The sequence below is a fragment of the Primulina tabacum genome, chromosome 2 (assembly GCF_025594145.1).
Source record: "Primulina tabacum isolate GXHZ01 chromosome 2, ASM2559414v2, whole genome shotgun sequence".
NCBI classification, from domain to species: Eukaryota; Viridiplantae; Streptophyta; class Magnoliopsida; order Lamiales; family Gesneriaceae; genus Primulina; species Primulina tabacum.
Window position 1 is genome coordinate 52399814 of NC_134551.1, and position 17827 is coordinate 52417640.

The 17827-nt window shown below is 31.9% G+C and overlaps 2 protein-coding genes across 2 annotated transcripts in view; both read right to left on the minus strand.

The window, feature by feature from the left end:
• Positions 1-3649, minus strand: part of LOC142536862 (SAGA complex/NuA4 acetyltransferase complex subunit TRA1-like) — a 32351-nt gene extending 28702 nt beyond the window's left edge. Inside the window, 7 exon segments of the mRNA XM_075642244.1 lie at positions 82-144; positions 259-354; positions 555-663; positions 1584-1669; positions 1746-1871; positions 2405-3174; positions 3302-3649. Of these exon segments, the coding sequence (XP_075498359.1) occupies positions 82-144; positions 259-354; positions 555-663; positions 1584-1669; positions 1746-1871; positions 2405-3174; positions 3302-3359 (1308 nt within the window). The 5' untranslated portion in view covers positions 3360-3649.
• An 8397-nt stretch (positions 3650-12046) lies between these two features.
• On the minus strand, positions 12047-13780 carry LOC142536863 (protein WUSCHEL-like). Its single transcript, XM_075642245.1, has 3 exons — positions 13329-13780; positions 13130-13233; positions 12047-12663 (listed from the first exon to the last, which is right to left on the minus strand). The coding sequence occupies exons 1-3, from the start codon at positions 13690-13692 to the stop codon at positions 12319-12321; spliced, it is 813 nt and encodes a 270-aa protein (XP_075498360.1). The 5' UTR covers positions 13693-13780; the 3' UTR covers positions 12047-12318.
• Positions 13781-17827: the final 4047 nt, after the last annotated feature.

Sequence of the window (17827 nt, forward strand, 5' to 3'; positions counted from 1 at the left end):
AGTCAAGTCAGTTATCAAGAAAGGATACCCACCACATGATATAGCATCAGATTCTCTCGAGGAAAGGGACACTAAAAATACCAATAAAATCCTGGCTTCATCCATGGATGTCTGATCTACACCTTTCTCAAAGATTGGTTCCACCTTAAAATAACATAATAGAAATTGGAAACTCACTGTAGGTATGAGTTACAACACAGGAAAGAATAACATGGTTCAGATGGTCAAACTATTATAAGACTGATTTTGAATATCTACCAGATTCAACATTAAACGAGCACAAGTGGTATGAATGCTCAAGTTCAATGAAGCATCATGCATGTTGCTCGAGAAGAGGTAGATAATCCGTGATAACTGCAGCACAAGTAACCAAAAGAATTAACAAATTCCAATGCATGTACAGTTCCAAGTAAAAATAAACGGGTGGAACTTAAGTAGGAAAACTTTGAGCAAAAAATTTTCTTGCATCGAAATCAAACACTAAACAAGGGGAGGAAACAGACAAATAAGTTTCCCTGGTTGGACCATTAGAGACCAGTAAAAAAATTTAATACCTGAGACAAAGAAAGATCTCCTCTGACATGGTGAACGATTTCTGCCAAAAGACTATATGCCAAAGGTCGTAAGGTCTCAAAGCATGCCCGTCCAGTTCCAACAAGGACTCTATGTGTTGTCGAAAAATCAAATTAATGTTATGTGGAGAAGCATCGAGACATAAAACAGAAAATGTGAACTGTGACTAATGACAATCTAACAACAATTGTGGTCCAAACAAACTAACATGTGAATTTCACACACTGGGATCAGGCCAGAAACTATGTAACTGACAAGTGGATATCATTCCAAGACATAAAGATGTTTCAGTCGAGCCCGAACATTCATAGGTTAACTAAAAAGTCAAATGAATATTCGAGTACATGGATTAGAATAAAAACTCACGCAGTGCGGGTTACAAGAAAAGTAATATAAGTACAAAAACAAGCTATATCCACATTCCATATTTATCACAAACTATGCTGCATGGTACAAGAGCATTTATTGGAAAATTTGCAACATAAAATGTAATATTTTCGATTAAATAAATGAAATTTAACATGACAATTGTGGAGAAATATTTATCAAAGTTCCGCATTGTTACAAGCTCGCAGTAATGCTCAATATAGATACTGGTATCAACTAATGAATTTTGACATGATAGGAGAGCGCAAATAAAAAAATAATTAAGAGAAAAAATTAACGAAAGAGGCAAACAGGATTCTTTCTTGAAACTTCTCCGTGAATACCACAAACCATAGCAGCAAATGTGTGAGCTCATTTGCATATGAAAGGTCTTGAACATGTCATATACTGAATGAATATCGGCCATTAAACTTGTGAAGTTTCTTATGGAATACATATCTAAGAATATGGAATTAATTAGTTGCAAAATCAGATTTAACGCTTTATCCGACAAAGTACAAACATGATGGACTAGGCATATATAATGTAGTAATCTTAGCAAATAAAATTGTGCCCTTGTAATGGTGAGAGGGAAACTAGAGTCGTCAAAATTGCCTAGTCTGATCAATGTGTAGAAAGCATACCTCTCATCCAATAGTGTATCGATTAAAGGAAATAAACCCCTTTTGAAATCAGTCCCTAGTACATGTTTTAGAGCAACCAACAATTCCTGGAGCAAACAGGTTTTACACATCAGTTTCCAAGTTAATAAATGATGAAAAACCAAACAAAGAGGCAAAACCAACCTTCCGAATTGTCACAGAATCAGAACATGTGACAAGCAAATTCACAATACTTTTGCATATACTTTCTTCATGTTGCTTGATATAATCAGCAAAGCTTTTCAGGAGGTAAGTCAAGAAAGAAACAGTCTGGACATGAAGAATTGAAAACAGAGTGTTCAATAAACATGTCAGGTTAAAGACAATGAAATCAATGAGAGCATCATTGATTGTGTGAGGGAACATAAATATCAGAAACCAAGATGTATGTAAAAATGCAAACATGGAGCAATTTCCTAAACCTTGACTTCAAACAGAATAATTGAATATCATCAGTAAAAATCACTTTTGAATGTCAGTATAGACCAGGCATATACAGTTAACTAGCCCTTTAAGGGAACTACCTTGCAGGTTCCAGCTGTCTCGAATACTTTCCCACGAGTAAAATTACAGACCATTGATCTTACTTTGATGCCATATCTTTTAATGTGTAGGCAGTTTTAGAAAATTGAAAAAATTTGCTTTGATATAAGCATAGAATTGAATGGCTTTATGGATAGTACAATCCAATCGCTTCAGCCTGAACTTGTGTAATCTCAAAAAAACCAACTAACTATATCTTGAATTGGTGACAAATTCACATAATAACTTGCACAATTTGGATAGAACAATGTGATATTTACCTTGACTTGTGCGCCCTTCAGCTCAATGAAATGATTCTTCAAATGGGGAGGAACCTTCTCTGGGCCGGGAACTGATATTGCTGTTACCATCAATGGCAAGAGGTGTGGAATATTAGTCTGAACAAGTCTTCCATACAACTGAAACAAAAACATGACAACCAGTGGACTCTCTGTGACAACCTTAAAAGACCTCGTGCTTGGGTTAAGTTGCCCTGCAGTCCCAATATAACCACTTGAGGGACCAATTTGATCAGAAATTTCAATTGGCTTCACATCATCACCACTAAAAGATGGCCCCAGGGATCCTGATGTGGAGGGTTGGGCTGGTGGTGGTGAAATCATAGCCCCACTCTCGAAAAAGTAACTAACAGTAGCCCTAAAATTCTGGTATATTTTGCAGACAAAATCCAGAAAGGGCTGTACTTCAGTTTCTAAACTCGGCCTGAAATTCCGAAGTAAGTCGAAAATAATCCTAATGCAAATTAATCCATTTTCCTCGTTATCCGTGGTGAGCACATGCATAGCAACTTTCAAAAGCTCCTGAACAAAGGGCCTCAGAACTTCGCTGTGCGGTAGCCGATTGAGAATTTCAATTATAATATTCCGGAGCTTGTGTTCAGGATTATCTGCGAACTGGGGCTTCGTAATATGATACAAGATACCAGAAAACGCACGGAAATAGCATTTCAAGAAATTCAAATACTCCCCCGTGTGGCATATCTCCAGACTGTCCCGCACCTCATTTGCCATTTGTAGCCGCATCTGAATTGCTGCACCAAATATTATAAAGAACGCAAAAGGATCAATAACAAAAACACAAACAAGTCCATGAAAACAAAAACGCAAAGCCCCCGTGTAGTAAATGCATAAATAAAACCAAAAGGAAACTTGGCATACGGAGGTCGGGTTCTATGAGGTGACGAGAGTGTTGCTCGAAATTCTGAACCGGACTCATGTTGAACGATTTCAGAAATTAACCCCAGAAACTCGAAAGAAACCAAAAAAAAAGTGAGGGATTCGTTAGCTCTAGAAAATTTGAAGAACTGGTAAGCCCTAAATTCAACAAAGTGGAGAACACCAAATCAATGAATTGAACTGGTAAGCCCTTGATGGAACTAGGGTTAGGGTTCCAGCGATCACCAAAAGAAACGGGGGAGATGAAAGAAAGACATCCCCCAGCCTTGGTGCAGAACAGTCCCTCGGCCTGGAATTTATGGTACCAATTTTCAATTTCGCTTTTAAGTTCCTTAAATAAATATGTCAACCCATGAAGTCCATGTTATTTCGGTACACTCGAATTTTAGTATTTTAGTAGATTTGTAGTCCAGTGGGCTCATTTCTGTCAGATTAGTTAACTTCTCGAGTTCGTTTTCCTCCGCGTGTGTTGTAATCAAAAAATTTTTTTATTTTTATGATTTAATTTTAAATTTCAGAATATAAATCTGATAAATGTGCGTTTTTAATTTTACAATTAATAAGAATCAATTGCAAAAAAGAAAATAAAGTCGAAAATACTTTTGTGATAACATTGCTAATCGAATTGAAATTTATAATCGTTTTAATGGATATAAAATGTTCTTGTACTTTGTACATATAAATTACATATTGCTTCACTAATCTCATCCCACAAATCAGCAATGTGTGAAGATATAATTATTATGTTTTGATTTACATATGATAAAATCCATGTTTTGTTGAATATATTTTTTAAAAACAGTTTTCATATTTGGAAATAAAATGAAATACTAAAATCATATCTTTATTTTCGTCAAACATAAAATTTTTTGTCATACCGTCTCATATTATCATTTTGTCGACTCGAACCAACTCATTAAAAGTATCATTTTTTATGTATTAAATTTTATGTCTAAAATATTATTTTTTGTGACATGTATGGATCGATTCGACCTGTCAGTCTCACTATAAATCTACATTTCTCCAAAACATATCTTTCAAATATTCAAACACAATAAATACTCTAATCCCAATTCTCATAACTTGCAACACTACTTTAATTTTACATTGTTCTAAACCAACATATAATATTTTAAATTTTTTTGAACAAACAAAAAAGAGAGAAAGCCCACACATTATCAAAGATAATCTGTAGGGCTTTTTTTAAAAAAAAAAAAAAACAAACAAACTATATCGGGCCAAGACTATTGGGTCACAGCAAGATTTTATGTGTGGGCTTGACACGTTTGGTTTGCAAGTGGTGAGCAAATGTATTAATAGTTGGTATTTGGGTTGAACCTATACATTTATTCGATATATCTGTATCTATAGAATTTTAAAATATATATAATCTATATGTTTAGCGATGTCACCTCGTAAAAATTTGATTTGCTATGACCGATAACTCTTACCAAAGTAAAAACTACTATTCTTTCCGCATCAAAGAAAAATTTCATAATTATAACAAAAAATCAAACTAATTGAAAAAACACGCCGACGTTATTTTGGGGAGCTTGTCACAAAAAACTTGTCTAATATTATTTATCTAATTGATGTGATGTCAATCCTCGAGACCTAAGCGTGAGACATTCAATGTTGTTTAACAATCACACAATCAAAAAACAGCAAATCTTGTAGACTTGTAGTATAGTCCACATCAAAATCGGTATATTTTATAAATAGATCAAAATGAAACTTGTCATTATAATAAAAATTCTCAAATAGATAAAATGAAATAGTGGAAGCATTTTCCGACTTGAATAAAACTGAAATAGCATAACAAAGATAAGTTCTTAAATGTGAAAAGATTTTTTCACTAGCCCCAAAACATAGTATATCCCCTCTTCTTCTAACTGATCATCGTTCTTATTTGGGAGAGAGGTAAAAAGTGAGTGTTTGATGAAACATTTATCACATGGGGGCCGATCAATCATAACGAATAACAAATACATAAACATTTATATGATTCGAATGATAAGCATGTCGAATACAAATCAAGCAAAACATAACAAATGACAATAAAATTCATATTCTATTCTATTATTAAATTATCTGACCTGTTTCTAATTTTTAATTCTTTAAAAGGCATGACTGTGAGACGATCATAATCTCACCGTTTGGGGTCCATAACAAAGCTTATCAAAAGCAAATCGAAACGTCTTTTTATTGTAACGACCAAGAGGTATAACGATTTTGGGTTCTCTCTAGAACCTTCTCTCTTAAACAAACTCTTTCAGTCGCCTTCTCTTATCAACAAAGTCCGTTTTGGGCACATCATGATGAATTTGTGATATACTTGTATGTATGATTTGTACAGCCAATGAAAAGGATAAAAACAAGTAAAATGTATTGTTTTGTTTTCGATAGTTTAGTTTAATTAAATTTAATTTGTTTTCCATAGTTTAAACCATCTGAATGAACCCCCCCTTGTTTTGTTTTCTTTTATGTAACATATTTTTTTAACATAATATTTAACTATTGTCTCACAATATACCTACTAATTAATTTACTTATTACACTAACATAGTAAAGTTTTACTTAGTCTATACCACTTCCAATTATTGAAACAATTGCTAGGTATGCATTTAAATTACATTATTTACTAAAACATCTTTTAATGCGAAAGATGAGCCATTAGTTGATTACACATATTTTTCAAAACCGATTACAATGAATATAACTTGCTTATTTTTATAAATATATATGCACAGTTAATGAAATTTTTATATATTAATTCAATGAACGTGATATATGCTGCATTGGTGAAATATGATGATTTTTTATGCAACTAATTTTATATTTAAAATAATAAATTATTACTTTATCAATTAATTAATATCTCTCTAAATTAATAAAAATTCATGATCCGACATTATCGTACATTATATAATCATCTCAGTTTGTATATCGATCGAGTCACATATATATTTGAGAGAGAAAATTTGAAAATGTTTAAGTTCAAAGGAATAACTTTACGTTTATCTCCTTGGATTCGCCTCACATGCAACGTCAACCCATAGCGGCATTATGTATCATATATGGATTAATAATCCCATCCATGATCCCTTTAGATTCCGTTTGGTACGTACGATGTGATAAATGAATGATTAATACTAAGATGGATTATAAAATGAAATATATGGATAAATAATATCGTGGGATAAAATATACGATGTTTGATATAATTTTAACATTATAGATTAATTTTGTGTATTAACATGAAATGATTAAGTATCCCCCACTATATACAATATAATTACCTAACCTAAATATAATAAATAAACAATAATAGTAATAAGAAATAAATAAGTAGGTAATTTTAAAATAATATCAACAGTAGGTACAATAAAAAAATAAGAAATAAATCTAATATATTAATGTTAAATATATTGACCATATTAATAAAAAGAATTTTGAAAATAAATTGATAATAATAAGAATATGAATATTAATAATAACATATATAATAATATTAAAAATTCATTTTTGTATTAATTTGTAAATTTTATTATTTATTATACATCTCATTAATTATAATGAAATTATTAATTTAATCAATAATTTAATTCCTATAATTTCTTTCTACTAAGAAATAAGAGGATAAAAATATAATTTGTTTATTTTTTATAGTGTATCCCACTTGATTTGTGAAATTAATAATCAAATATTTATCCACAAAATTGGATTTTAAATCGGGTCAAAATGATTATTAAAGTATATTAAATTTTTAATCCAAACATTGGATGAGTATTTGATTATTCATCTATCTTTGTTTAATCCACTTAATCAAACACACCCTTGACATTTTATATAACACCTTGATTCACACATAAATTTTGTTCTTTTCTTTTCACATTAAATATTACCATAATCATGATTAAATTTTTTAAAAAATATCATAATATGTGTTATACCATGTGTATTTCTCTGTTAATTCAAAATTTAATGCACGGTGATTCTCGATTTTGTTCATGTTACCTACATAGGTAATATTTTTACTCACTTAACGCATGACATATACGATGAGTGGATAAATTATGACCACTCATTCAACCATAATATACGGATGAGTGATCATGATTAATCACTTCAGGACACATGTCATGTGTTAGATGGATGATATTACAGTATTACTACCCATTTGAGTAGCCTTTACCAATTTCCAACTGATTAAACCACAGCCACATAACAAGTTAATTATAATTAAGATCAAGCATAAACATATACCATGATCAAGAACTGTAGGCCGAGGCTGAGATCCGCTGTCGACAAACCCGGACAGCCACTTTCATCCATGTGGCTACTGGACCGGATTAGTGAGGTCGTGTTTCGATTCATCATGTCTTCGGCTCTATCAAAGGGCACACGCGCATGACCAATGACCCACACCACACCACACCACACCACATTGAAGCCGTTACCGACTGCATCGAGTTTCTAAATAAGTCGTAGGACACTAGCGCGGACGGGCATCGAAACTCCACCTTCGGTGGCTATGCCAATGCTCAGGCCTCGCCGGTGATGTAAAGGAGGATTGAGTAGTTGATTAATCATGAATTGTTTAATTGTCTTTATATTTCTTTTTTTATTTATATGATCCTGTCCTTTTTGAAATTGTTGCTAGCTGGTGAACGGTTCAATTCAAGAATTAATATTTTAATGATCCAATGTATACTTTTATACATTTTGGTGTATTTTGTTGCAATTTGAAGCATATTTTTTTACATGAAAAATATTATCTAGTTAGTTTATTTGACGTTAGCAGCGAGCTAAAAAAGATGTGAAATTGGTTATATAAAATTGTGTAAGAAAAAGTAAATAAATTTCTGTCACCCCACCGATTCGATAATAATAAATAAAATCACAAAAAATTTCAACATAAAAACTAATATAAATCATTTCACTGGTCAATTTTGTGAGACTCAAACTCGACCGACCAATGAAATATTATATTTTTATGCTAAAAATATTACTTTCCATTATAAATATGAATCCGAGTCAATTCGTCTCACATATATAGATTCGTGAAACTGTCTCACAACAAATTTACACTACTTTCAAACCAAGAGAATTGAAGACAAGATAGATGGATTGAAAGATATAAATACATGAGAATAAAAATAGAGACGTGCATCTTATTTGGCCTTTTCTATGTTATTTTTCAAACAACTATCCCTACTTTTTTTGTATTTCATTTATCATCATAACTGATGGGATCCATTTGATTTAATTTGAATTCCTCACAACATAATTGTGCGGTTTAAATGCATTTTCTAAATATTTCCTCCATCTCAAATTCATAATTATCAATTCATGCAGGACATTAGGACTCGTATTTTTTCTATTTGAGTGTTCTACGTACAAGGTTAACTTTTGTTTAATTTTAGTCTAATTTTTTAAATTCCGTAGCAATTTTTATTTTGTTGTTCCTATCGCTATCAATTTTGATAATAATTATTAAATGATATATATTTATATTCAAAATTTATATATTATAAATTTACAACAGACATATCCCATACCATGATGAATTTTTATACGAGAGATTAAATGTAAAATTTTATACTTTGAAAAAACTAACTCCAAAGAAAGAAAAAAATAATAATGTCGGTTAAACAATCAATCACCCAACGGCTGAAGAAAAATATAGGAGTAGCTCTATTGTGAGACGGTCTCACGAATTTTTATTTGTGAGTCGGGTCAACCCGTATCGATATTCACAATAAAAAATAATATTTTTAGCATAAAAAGTAATATTTTTTCATGCATGACCCAAATAAGAGATCTGTCTCACAAAATACGACCCATGAGACCGTCTCACACAAGTTTTTGTCAAAATATAGATGGCAAAAATGATGAAAGATGAAGAGAAAGCTGGCCGGAAGTATAACAATTGCATGCAATGAAAATGTACAAGCAACCAAACTTTAATGTATTTGAAGAATATATGTATAGAATCATGATGCGTTATTTTACTTGTAATGGGTATTACGTACTAGAATTTTAGAAAGCTTCAAAGATCGCAACCATGATGTTTATAAAACTAAATCTTTCAAAAATCCTAGGCTGAGCAAACAAGCGTTGTCCATATTTTCCATATTGGCCAATTTTTCCATCAGTACCCATGCCAGCATCGAACCATCATGTATATACGAAAGCTTCGTCTGCGAAGTTCGTGCGTTTGGGCCGATGAGAACAAGGAAAATCGTCGATAGTTCATGATATCGACGAGGTCAAAATCTGGAACATCGGAAACGTCTACGGGGGAAAATCAGCCGGAAAGTCTACGTGACGTTGTATATCAGGGAGTGGGTTCTCAAACATGGGCTTGGTGTATTAAGAGACATTAGGGGTGAATATAAGGGAAAAAGCATGCGAAAATGTCGAAGCAAAAGGGGAAAGCATCCACCCAAAATCTTGGTGATGGAGACGTGATTTAAGTACAAAGTAAGGTGTTTGAATGTGAAGTGGGGGGAAAGTACACGCAAGAAGAACCGAATGCATACAAACTTTGAGTGAATGGCCCAATATAGGATGTGGACTTGTCCATGTCATTGGCCCACAATCAGTTACACGGCTTTGTCTGTTTTTCTCGATTTTAACTTGGTGGGTAAATTTTATTTGCAAACTTTCAGATCAGTTCTATCCCTTGATTTGAGTAGACATCAAATCAAATTAAGAAATTTAATATTTATTTTCGAACTCCAATTCACACTTCTACAAAAAAAAAAAAAAAAAAAAATCAAATATAAACCATGTTTTGACAAAAACTTGTGTGAGACGGTCTCACGGGTCGTATTTTGTGAGACGAATATCTTATTTTGGTTATCCATGAAAAAAATATTACTTTTTATGCTAATAATATTCCTTTTAGTGTGAATATCGGTAGGATTAACCCGTCTCACACAGATAAAGATTCGTGAGACCGTCTCACAATAGACCTACTCCAATGTTTTTAGTTGTAAAGTCAAGATCAAAACTTGAGTTCAAATCAGTCGAACTATTTGTAATAACATCCCTAATTAGTAGTGACATTGTTGTAGATAGATGTGGAGCTCAATATAATTGTGTACTAGTTGAGTCTGATTCGAGTTCGAGTAATGATTATCTTATATATGAACTTAGAATTGTTTTTTTTTTAAAAAAATTTATATCATCAAGTATTAAATTATATATTTTAACACTTTTTATTTGATAATTAATGGGAAGAAAATAAAAATGTAAAGTTAGTCCGGCAATGAAGGCCGAGACGACAAGCAAATAATTTTTGAGACAATATTTACGACTCGGGGTGCAAACTTCGATATATATGCTCTCCTATCCTACACATAGGCTCAAAAATAACGGCTACGAATTGTCACCTCCCCCAAAATCTCAACTTTTTCCCTTATCAATTCCACTTTACAATGCAGCCATTTGTCTGATTTTCAACACCACTCATAATTAGGGTAACACGATATTATTTATAATTGATTTGTTAATTATTGAATAAGTATATATATATTTTCTATTATTACATGGAAATGTTAGATTTTGTTGTAATCTATATTCGAGCATACGCTGTTTTTTGTTAGGAGATGTTTATGATATTATTATATATATCAGAACTCTTTCAGGAATCTGCTAGTTTTCGAATTTATAAATGATAATAACGAAATAATGGCTAGGTTTTTTTTTATATATCAATTTAAAGCCTATCAAATTTGAAAATCTTAACGTGTAATGTAATGTTGCATCTACTAATTAATGGGCACTATTTTAAAGTTATATATAATAATTACAATAATAATATACATATTTTATTTAAGTGGGACGACTACTATTATATTCCTATATCAACTTAGCCTAGCAACCAAAATCTTTGATTTGACAAGTTGGAAGATAATTGGTACATGCATGATTGCATGCTAGGCTTCGTTGGAAGATAGTTGTCGTACGTAAAGTAGTTTCTTTAAAAAATAAAATATTTTTAATTTACACTTGCAGACTTGCTATGCATATTTTTAAAAAAATCATCTTAATTAATAATTCATGGAATGATTTTTCAAATTATACTGAACATTAAATAGTTGTGTGTGTAAGTAACTACAATGTTGGTTAAAGAATACTGAAGTTGTATCGAGCTAGCTAGTGTTTAACACATGTAACTTGTGAATAACTAAAAAGACTGTTCTCACGTACATCCATAATAGCATTCTTATATGTCAATATTGCAGAAGCGTACACGCTTGCATTAATGTTCTTGGAGAATATATTCTAATTCTAGAATATACATAAAAATGTCCATATCTGCATTGACGACGAAGCAAGATAATAAACAAATATATAGTTGGTGATAACTGTACAATTCAAATTTTTTTAAACTGTACAACAACCCAAACACTACATGTCGATTGTTCTTCCAAAAAAGATATGTGTGTGTATTACCTTGCTCTGTACTCAATGCAGATGTGGACATTTATATATATATATATATGCAGATACATATATTTCTATATGTATGCTATTATGTAATTATAGGTTTATATTTTAAATATAGAAAAAGTTTGACTCTTTTTCATAAATAAAAATTAGCGATATCGTCTAACAAAAAACATGTTCTTATTTTAATTTAAAGAGAATTGTTATTCAAACTTTGGGCAAGCTAAATGGGTTTTGAATCAAAATATTAAATAAAAGACATTGAGATAAAATTTAAACAGTTCCGCTTTCGGATAATAATATTCCCAGACATTTACTGCAAGAATACTAATTAGTACAATTCTTCATAATCCAATGGATATACGCTAACATATACAAGTAATGGTGAGGACTTAGGCATAAGCATCGCCATTAACGTAATATGTCATTTAATCGTAAATTACTAAGAATTAATACCTCAATATAGAGTACTAGAATGCGCTAAACAAAGAAGGCCAACATATATAATTACTTTAAATTTACACTTCTTAATTAAATGATCAAGGACCAGTAGGAAGTCTTGCCGCATAGGAGTTGAGGGTGAGCTCCAAAGCTGCCGTCGGGGCCGAGATACCGTCGGTGGAGCAGTGGTGCCAGCCACCACTGAAGTAGTCCGTTTCTTGTTTGATGTTGCTGTGAATGGGGAAGAGAGGAAGGGTCTCGATTTCCGGGGTAACGTCCTCCGCTTCTTCTTCCTCCATTTCTAGGGTTTGAAGATCAGTATTGGTGTAGCAGTTTTTCTTCTCAAGAAAAGGGTAGGTTGCGGAGCAAGGATCCACCCCGATCCATGTGAAGTTTTGACTCATTGATCCGCAGGTGTTGGGATTCGGGGTTATAGAACAATCCTGTCGAATAGAAAATAACATACAAAAATTCAATCTTACAATAGCAGAGGGGTTTTCAGTAAATATTGATATAAATGAATGCAGATGAAGTTTAATCTAAATTTAACATAATAGCAGAAGTTTTTCACTAAAATTTTCCATGTTGGATTATCTTTGCATGTTCCAAAACGTGTTCAATTTTAAGTACACGTTTCTTTAAAGTCAGATTAAATCACGCAAACTGTGCATTTGTTCTATTTGGTCAAAATATAAAACATCCCACAGATCACAAAGGTAACTGGAGACCATACGCTAAACTTTGCATACAATGAGAAACTCGACGGGATCTATATCAGGGCGGATTTGGGGTGGATCGAGCCATCCTCTACTCTTTGATTTAATTTGATATGTATTATTTGTAAATCGAAGAAGACTAAATTTCTTGATATGCATCAGTAAACCTACAAAAGGGATCCATCGCACTCACTCTAAAGCTCTTCTCCACTGCAAAAGATCCATTTCCAAAGTTCCCCACTGAGCCAACATTGATCAAACCTGGCGCAGAAGTAACCGAAGAAGACGGAAAACTACCTGCAGAAATAAATTCAAGAAACTGCATAAAATAAACCCATCAAACAAACTTATCAAAAAACAAAAACGAAAAAGAGAACCCTTCAAAATTTCACCAGAATTCACGTTGGGAAACTTGTTATAAATCTCCTCATTCTTCCAAACCCCATTCCTGTACTGCATGGAAATATTATCACAAGTGAATCTCTTCTTCTGCCTCTCTCTTGCCTTGTGATTCTGAAACCAGTAGAAAACATTCTTCCCCTCAATCTTCCCATACTGTCTTAACCTAGCAGAAATCCTCTGAATCTGCTCCGCAGAAGGAGACCTAAGTCCATTATTGTAATAAAGATCCTTCAAGATTCTTATCTGATCAGTCGTTGGAGTCCACCTAGTACTGCTTTGTCTGCACAGAAAACTACTGTTCTTCGCCGCTTCTTGATCATTTGCGGTCGGATTTTGCAGATTTTGAGGTTCCATGTTACCAGAATTCAAGAAACTAATTACAAGAAGAAATTATTTTTATAGAAAACACAGGGAGGATTTGGCAATGTGTGATGGTAAGTGTAAGTTCAGAATGTGAGAGTTTTAAAGGAGGGAGAGATGAAGTTTGGGCACATGGAGAGAAGATTTCATATCAGAGAGATGATATTTGGAAGAGGACTGAAGTTGACAGAACAAAAAGGAATTAAAGGGACAAAAGAGGAGGAATTTCAGACACAATTGCTTGGATCAAAAGGTATCCATCAAAAAGATTTGTAATTATTTCATATGATATGATAAATTATAATGTACATTGGAAATATATAATATATATGAGTTGTACATATAAGTTTGTTTGATTTTTGATGTGATTTTTGTGAATGAATGAATGCTACAAAATGTATTATTTGAGAAGGATTCTTCTTATAATGGAGAAATACGTTAGCAGACTACAACATTATTGAGATATATATTCTTGTACTTGTGTGAAGGTAAAAGTACTCTCATTTAAAAGACTTTATGTAACTGTACTGCTTATTGGTTTTAGACAAAATGTTGTTAATGAAAAATGGTATGGGGATTCAGAAAGGCTAGGCCACTTGTGTTGTGTGCAAATAAAGTGTACACACATAAATTCACTTAATTCTACAGACAAACGCACGAACACGTGTGCGCGCACATATATATTAGGCTGGAAAATTATTAGCAGAATGAATATAGAGATAGTTGATTATTACATAGCTTGCTAAAACTGATAAATAGGATAAACTAATCTTTTGATATCATTCAGAACAAGATCAGTAGCAAACCTGAGCTGATCACCCAATTTTATTTACCAAAAATAACCCTCTCTAGTAAAATTCATCGTAGGAGAAGTTTTTTTGCACAATCTAAGTTCACTCGTGCATGCATATATGTCCATATATTGCCCACAAGAACACCTGATTTGTTAAAAAAATATTAGAGTATATCTAGTTTTGTTTTCCGTGCAATTTCTAGAAGTTTATTTTGAGAAAATAAACTTTTGAAATGTTTTTTTAGAAATTAAATTACAATAGTATATATCACTTTTGTTTTTAAAAATAAAAAAATCACATTTTACGCATATGTATTATATTGGTGGAAGTCAATTTTGTGAATATGCATGATGCATGTGTCCTTCCGTACTAATTTCCTTTTAATTCGAAGACTTTAGTCCACTTTTTCTATCATTTTTTGATTATATTCGAATATCAAATTTAATTTCCTTTATGATTGACTGCATATTTTCTGGCATTTACACATATTTAATTAATTTAGACATCATTTCTTCTTCTATAATATGTTCTCCTTCGCATTGAATTGAAAATAATACAGCATTTACTACATAGTTTTTATGTAAAAATAAATCGAGTATCAACTATTTTTCTTCGAATATATTTGGAAAGAAAAAGCTTAAGATGAACATATACATATGTTTTTTGGGCTATAACTAATTAATATATATTTTTGATATGATGGTGGATTTTGTTGGAGAGAGTAGGCGTCATTTTAGGATGATACGGTGCACAAAGAAAAAAGTTGGCAGGACACGAAATAAGACATTGATGAATGATGACATTGGATATTCTGCAGAGGAATCACGCCTTCCTAGATTAAATGCACCAGAGTTGCTAGGTAACATGTTAAAAGAAATACACATTAATGTCTCAAAATTCATATAAACCCCAATTAAATATAGAATTTAAATTAAATGTTTAATGAAATAAAGATGTGCAATCAATCGATCCACGGCCGTTTGTACCAAATTAAGCATAAAAAAATAATTAGTTGTAAGATTTTTCATCTTCTACCATTAATTAAAAACTCCCATAACTTTTGCGAATTGCGGTGATATCTTTTTCAGCCGCATCGTGTAATTCTCTGATTTTGATTTGTAACAATTAAAACCATCGAGTTTCCCCGTCGATCATTTAATTACCAGCAATTAGTGTTGCAGCTTGGAACGTAGGTAGGAGAAATACATACAAATATTTAAAAGTGTGTATGGTTAAATATAGAAAAATATATTTAACATTTAATTTGACAAGTTGCAATTTTCTTTAATTCCTAGTTAAAAAAGGTACAATAACAAAAAGAGTAGGTCTCACGTGAGACGGTCTTACGAATTTTTATCTGTGAGACGGGTCAACTCTACCGATATTCACAATAAAAAGTAATACTCTTAGCATAAAAAGTAATATTTTTTCATGGGTGACCCAAATAAGATATCCGTCTCACAAAATATTACTCGTAAAACCGTCTCACACAAATTTTTGCCTGACCGTCTCACAAAATATTACCCGTAAAACCGTCTCACACAAATTTTTGCCTGACAAAAATTTCTAGTAGTGTCTGCTTCACATATATAGTGTACCGAATAAGAGAATGGAAAATTGTATATTTTATCAATAACCATTTTGTAGGAATAACTTTAGAAAATAAAATAATTAAAAAAATGTTAATTATCAACCTTTCTAACGCTGCCATGTTTTATTTAATATTTATTAGCTTGATTATTTGCAAGAAGTGACAATGATGCGACGTCGTACCGCTGGATTACAATGTCTCATAATCATTACATTGATGAAAAAAGAAATGGGTATATCGCTTATAAAATGAGAGATACATATTTTTGATGAAAAAACAGAACAGACTAATTAGAAAATTATTCAGACTCCCTCCTTGAGTTCATCCCTTTTACAGTCTAATTCTACTTTTTTTTTATAAAAAATTTTATTTTTCTTCTGTGGAGATATCTCTGACTGTTGCACTCTCTTTTCACAATTTCTTTGGGTTCATCTTTTGAGATTTCACCTATTTCCACACTATATATAGTGTACCATCCCTCCATGGAACTTGCTGATTAGAGATTATCATATTTTTCTAAATTATATATATATATATATATATAATCATGTTAGTTTTCTTGGTTGTTAAACCTATAATTGGAAGATTAGGTCATCTCTAACCCATAAATCTATTTTGATGTAGTTTCTGCACCAAAATAGTGCAGTTTTTGCACCAAATATAACATTCATCTCCAACTCATTTACTCCAAATCTTACACTAAAAAATATATTCATAGAATATTCTCAAAAACAATATATAATCGTGTGCAACTCTCATTATATATAACATTTCTCAATTAAAAATAACTAAATAAGTCCCTTCTCCTAAATATTTCTCTATTTATATGTATGTTTGTATGTATGTATGTTTATGTATGTATATCATATGTAATGGAATTTAAAATAAAAATTAAAAATAAAGCCCAAGTTACGATAAGACATGTTCAGAAGCTATAATATGTACTCGGCACTAGCGATTAGTCCTCCACTCTGAATCTCCCAAACCCTAAAAATCGATCCCTTTCTTCCTTTGTTTCTTCAAAGTAATCATATTCTTGTTTCCATATCTTCAGAGATTGCCTCTCTCTCTCTCTCTCTCTCTCTCTCTCTCTCTCATTTTCTTCTTCTTTCTCTTTTTCACAATTTAATTCACAGAAAGAGACTTGCGAACCAGAAATATCTAGCTACCACAACCATCCCTTCCCTGCTCAGTAATTATAGACTTATATGTGTTATACTAAATGTTTAGAGACATCCAAACTTTAAATTTCCATTGCTCAAACATATATTAAACGAGTTGTCGAGATTTCATAAATAACATATGTACGAATATTGGTTTACTTTTTTCTCGTACCGATCTCCTAATTACAATTTCTAGATGAATCTATATCCTATGTATGTACTTGTATATGTATAGTTTAATAGGCACAAAGTTGTTGCTTTCATGTACTTTATAGTTTTGCTACTTTCTTGATCATAAGTTCGATCTTCTTGTTGCAAAGTGGACCCAAAATATGATTTCTGGGCACTTATTAATTGGGGGATTTCACTAAATTGGATACAAAATCATACGTGATGGACCACCCTAACCCTAAAAATTAATTTCCATTCTTTTGGAAATTTGGACTCGCACTTCATTCAAAATTGCTATTTATTTAATGTTCTTCTGGTTGAACATTCTAGGTTGACTGAATTACAGGGATCATACATATAATTTCTTGCTGCAGGATACGACCATATATTTATGTAGTGCATCATTATAG

Bases quoted from the DNA above. Each gene is read 5' to 3' on its own strand.
- LOC142536863 (XM_075642245.1), bottom strand. From the start codon at position 13,692: ATGGAACCTCAAAATCTGCAAAATCCGACCGCAAATGATCAAGAAGCG. The intron at 13,234-13,328 runs GTGAAATTTTGA...TTATTTCTGCAG, and splicing joins GTTTCCCAACGTGAATTCTG to GTAGTTTTCCGTCTTCTTCG. The intron at 12,664-13,129 runs GTGAGTGCGATG...TCTATTCGACAG, and splicing joins CAGTGGAGAAGAGCTTTAGA to GATTGTTCTATAACCCCGAA.